Genomic DNA, 5,202 nt, shown 5'->3' with positions numbered 1-5,202 from the left:
CCCCCCCACCCCCCCCCCCCCCCCCCCCCCCCCGCCACTACTACAGCCCCCACCTCCGTCGAAGACCGAATTGTCGGATTCTTCCTTGGTCTGGACGGACGATAGCTCGCCCTTTAAGTCTGGGCTGTCACTCCTCGAGGAGGCATCTTGGGCAATCGGAGTCGACGAGACCGCTGGAATTGGCGAGTATGGCGACGTTTTGATCTGTACGGGAGTAATGGAGCGTTGTTGTTGTTGCTGATGCTGCTGTTGAGATTGCTGATGATGTTGCTGTTGCTGCTCATCGGAGACCCTGAAGCTCATCATCGGACCGGCATCCGGGAAGACCGAGTCAGGTGACGCACGATCCGAACATCCCGCATCACGACCCTCTTGACCGTTTCCTCTTCCACCTCCGCCATCACCGCTGCCGATACCACGAAGGGAGTCTCCTCGCGGTGGTCCTGGACTCGGGCTGCCCAGCAGGTTATACTCGCTCGTCACTCTGATCTGGCAGCCCGGCGAGCTCGGCATGTTCGTTTCCGGCGACAGAGTTGAGGTGTCGGCCATGCTCTCCCCTGGAGCAGGAAAGTTTATGGGTGAAGGTGCGTCCGTCGTCGGGTTCCCCTGCGGCGAGCCTGCTGATCCGAGGGATACCGGGGAGTCTGAGAAATAAGGCGTTGGTCTCACGTTTATACTCGGACTGCGGACAGTCTGTAACGCGACGGGATGTTTTTTTTCTTTTTTCTTTACCCTCGGAGGCACGATTGAATATAATAATGTAGGGATATTGGATCGTTATTCACGCGCACGTTATATCTTACAATGAAATTGAATGTACAGAGGAATGGAAACAGAGGAAAGAGGAATTGGCAAATTGGAGAATTGGAGCAAATTAATGACATTGTACACTAGTCGCATATGTAACTAATTGGTGGCGCAAGCCGATGCTCAGAAGGTGAGATAATAAGCTATAATGGAGCATAATGTGTTGCATCTCCTTATGATCTTGTTTGATATTTGGTTTCCGAACTAACATATTCCAGTGACATTCCGAATTAATGAATAAGTTTAAGGGGATCCTAAAGCAAAGCTCGAACTCTGATGAAATCACAGATGTCGCGCCGCGCGCCGCACATCGACATGTCTTTTTATACTACCACAGCAATATCTCACGCAGCCTATGATACACGCAGTCACACATACGTGTCAATTTTCGTACAATGAATTTGTCGCGATAAAGCGTCTAAATCTAATTCTAAAAACTCGACGTTGTATGTACGTGCAAATTACGTGTTTGGGAACTATTATTTCGTACGTTCGGGTTGCAAAATTTTCATATCAAGCAAATGTTGTCACGACTTGACAGCTGAGACGCCATGTTACACTAAGAAATGGTAAAAAAATATATTGATTTCGAAATTTTTGATCATTCTCAGCGTAGACTCCACTTCACAAACACGTATTAATGCGTATACTTTAATCCTGGAAAAGGATTTTCCAATCCGTGAAAGAGAAAAAGAGTATTCGTTATACAAAAATTATACGTGTTTAATCGGTAATACAGATGTCTTTAGGATCCCCTTAATGTGCGATATAATATAGTTCAATTGTTATTAATTTAAAAATCCAATTCGATTTAATATCAACTTGGAAACACAAACTTTGTATAAAAATTAAATTGCATTATCTTAAAGATTAAATAAGAAGCACACACTTTCCGTAACAGTAATCATAAGATGTCCCGTAAGAGTTAACCAATCAGAGTTAAAAACTTTCGAAAATTGTTGATTGCGTAATTCTTACGATTACTTTTACGGAAAGTGTGTGCGAGTCCGCTAACATTATTTTAGAGATATAATTTGTTTATATCATATTCCTTTACGTGAAAATTTCACGTAAAAGAATATTATTATAATAGATTAAAGCATATGCTTTAAATGTTTACAAATTTCAAAACTATGTTTTTTATTTATATTTCGTTCTAAAATTCTAAGATTAACTGTTTGAATTCAGCATTGCGATATTATACACTACTCAATAAAAAATAGAAAATACTTTCGAACATGCTCAAATTGGTGCAATATTCAAAACACCGTAACTCGATGAAAAATCGTCGTAGATCAAAATGAAAAAATCAAAAAAGCATTTGAAAACTTAATATCTTTTAAAAAATCTTTTCAAAAATAGAAATTGGTAATTGATATTTCAATCTGACTGATCCTTTACTATGCGGACACAAATTGATATCCGTCAAATCCAAAATTTTTACAAAGGTCTATGACGTGAAGTAAAAATCGTAAAAATACAATTTATACTATTTATAGCAATCGAAAAGAGTGAATCTTTATCTTCAATTTGCTTTTTATTGAACGTTGCACGATTTTTTTTTTCGCCTAGTTATTGAACGTTGAAATAAAAATGATCACTTTTGCTTTTGCTTTTGTAAATAAAAAAATTAAATAAAAAATTATTATTGTGATTTCATTTATAAAACAATTTAATGGAACCGTCGTTATAAAATTGCAAACGGCATCAGTAATGAATTTAAAACTCATTTTAATTTATTATATTGGTCTCGATAGGCAACCGCTCGTTATGCAATCCTACATCCAATAATACAGCATTGTGTATACACAAAGTATTTCACTTTCCCTCTCCATATAAAATAGCGCCTCTCGTAATAGATTCTAATATGAGGTATTCTTTTACAAATCGAGCACCTAATAAGGGGTAACATTTTTAATTTTTAATTTACTACAAAATTTTTTTACGCGTTTCCTGTATAAAATAAACCGTACTTGGCAATTTTTTTTGTCAATATTTTCGAAAATACGGAAGGTTTTAAAAACTCGCCATTTATGCACTTCTTAAAATCGCGATAACTCCACTTTTATTCATACTACAGAGTCCAAATTGTGCTTATTTTAAATATAAAAGAATTATCTACATTTACGTATTCATTAATACTATTATTGTTGCTAAATTATGATTATTATAAACAATTAAAATATTTAAAGTCATTTTACTGCTCAAGGCCACAAAAATAAAGATAGAGGCAGGTAGGCAGGAAAGGGGATGGATGGGGATAGTAACATTGGGTAGCGTAGAGGAGAAGTGTAGGATTCTGAGAAGTAAATGGAAGTTGAAGGGAAGGGATATTTGGATAGAAGAAAATTTGACGTGGAAAGAGAGAAAGATGAGATGGATGATAAGACAGGCGATAGTGAAGGGGGGTAGAAAAGCAAGGATAGGACAAGGGGGGCGGGTGTAGATAGAAGGGTAATAGTGGAAATGGGATAAAGAGGGAGGAACTAAAGAATGGGAGGGAAAGGAAGTGGGGGGGAAGGGGATAAGAGTGGGGAGGGAGAAAGGAATAAGGGAGAGGAAGGGGAAAAGAAGGAGAGGAAGGGAAGGAGGGAATAATAGTGTGGGAGGGTGGGAAGGGATGGGGAAGGGATATTAGATAAGGATTAGAGTAAGAAGGGGGGAGAGCAAAGAGGGGTGGTGGGGAAAGGAGGAAAGAAGAAAGGGGGTAATAGGGAGCAGAGAGCAGAGGATGAAGAGGGAGGAGAGGAGGATAGGGGGAGACGAATGGGAGGACGGAAAGAAGTGAAGATAGTGTTTTGGAATGTAGCACGGCTGGGTAATAAGGATAGGGATTTTTGGGATAATTTGAAAAGATGGGATGCAATGGTATTGATGGAAACATGGGTGGAGGGGAAGAGAGGGAAAAGTTTAAGAGAGAATGAGGCTGAAGCTAGCAGACGAACTTAGCAGACGGCCGCGCGCGCGCAGCGCTCGAGCAGCGGTGCTCAATAATGATTACTATTACATCATTATATTGAGCATAATACACCGAATAAGCGCATTATTCCAAAACAATCGTTATATGTCACATGAAAACAGTATTACAAAATGATAATTCAGTTTGAACAATAAAAATACGATAAATAAATAGTATATATGATTTCCGAGACTTTCATAATATATTCGAGAAATATGGTAGATTTTGGAAATCCATTAATAACTTTTCTTCTAAGAGGGGCCTTTTTTATAACTTTGCACACACCTTCTACACAATATTAGGAGATTATTTGCATAGTTTAAAAAAAAGGTCCCTCCCTCTCTCTCTCTCTCTCTCTCTCTCTCTCTCTCTTAGAAAAAAAGTTATAAACAAATTAAGTCAGCAGATAGACGGAAACTCTCATTTTTAGAATATAATTTATAATAACTTTTTTTCAGAGAGAGGCCTTCTTTTTATACTTTGCGGACATATTCTGGATGGTATTTGGAAGTCGCCGGTACAGTTATAAAAAAAGGCCCCTCTCTTAGAAAAAAAGTTATAAACAAATTAAGTCAGCAGATAGACGGAAACTCTCATTCTTAGAATATAATTTATAATAACTTTTTTTGTAAGAGGGGCTTTTTTTTATAACTGTACCGGCGACTTCCTAATACCATCCAGAGTATGTCTGCAAAGTATAAAAAAAAGGCCCCTCTCTGAAAAAAAGTTGTTATAAATTATATTCGAAGAATGAGAGTTTCGATCTATCTGCTGACTTAATTTGTTTATAACTTTTTTTCTAAGAGAGAGGGGCCTTTTTTATAACTGTACCGGCGACTTCCTAATACCATCCAGAGTATGTCTGCAAAGTATAAAAAAAAGACTCCTCTCTGAAAAAAAATTGTTATAAATTATCTAAGAATGAGAGTTTCCGTCTATCTGCTTACTTAATTTGTTTATAACTTTTTTTCTAAGAGAGAGAGAGAGAGAGAGAGAGAGAGAGAGAGAGGCCTTTTTTTTAAACTATGCAAATAATCTCCTAATATTGTGTAGAACGTGTGTGCAAAGTTATAAAAAAAGGCCCCTCTTAGAAGAAAAGTTATTAATAGATTTCCAAAATCTATCATATTTCTCGAATATATTATGAAAGTTTCGGAAATCATATATACTATTTATTTATCGTATTTTTATTGTTTAAACTGAATTATCATTTTGTAATACTGTTTTCATGTGACATATAACGATTGTTTTGAAATAATGCGCTTATTCGGTGTATTATGCTCAATATATGATGTAATCAGGGATGGGAAAGTTACTTTGTAAAAGTAATTAATTACAATTACAGTTTTTCTCTTTCAAAAAGTAATTAATTACCGTTACAAGTTATTGATTCTGAAAAGTAATTCGTTACAGTTACAGTTACTGAAAAAGTAACT

General features: G+C 37.1%; 1 protein-coding gene across 1 annotated transcript in view; it reads right to left on the bottom strand.

Moving 5' to 3' along the window:
• Positions 1-5,202, bottom strand: part of Hr4 (nuclear hormone receptor 4) — a 143,127-nt gene that overhangs the window by 48,815 nt on the left and 89,110 nt on the right. Inside the window, exon 3 of the mRNA XM_018515708.1 lies at positions 18-644. Within this exon, the coding sequence (XP_018371210.1) occupies positions 18-644 (627 nt within the window). The remainder of the gene's footprint in view (positions 1-17; positions 645-5,202) is intronic.

The sequence above is a fragment of the Trachymyrmex cornetzi genome, unplaced genomic scaffold (assembly GCF_001594075.2).
Source record: "Trachymyrmex cornetzi isolate Tcor2-1 unplaced genomic scaffold, Tcor1.1 scaffold59, whole genome shotgun sequence".
In the NCBI taxonomy this organism is placed as follows: Eukaryota; Metazoa; Arthropoda; class Insecta; order Hymenoptera; family Formicidae; genus Trachymyrmex; species Trachymyrmex cornetzi.
This window is presented reverse-complemented; position numbering and strand designations above follow the sequence as displayed.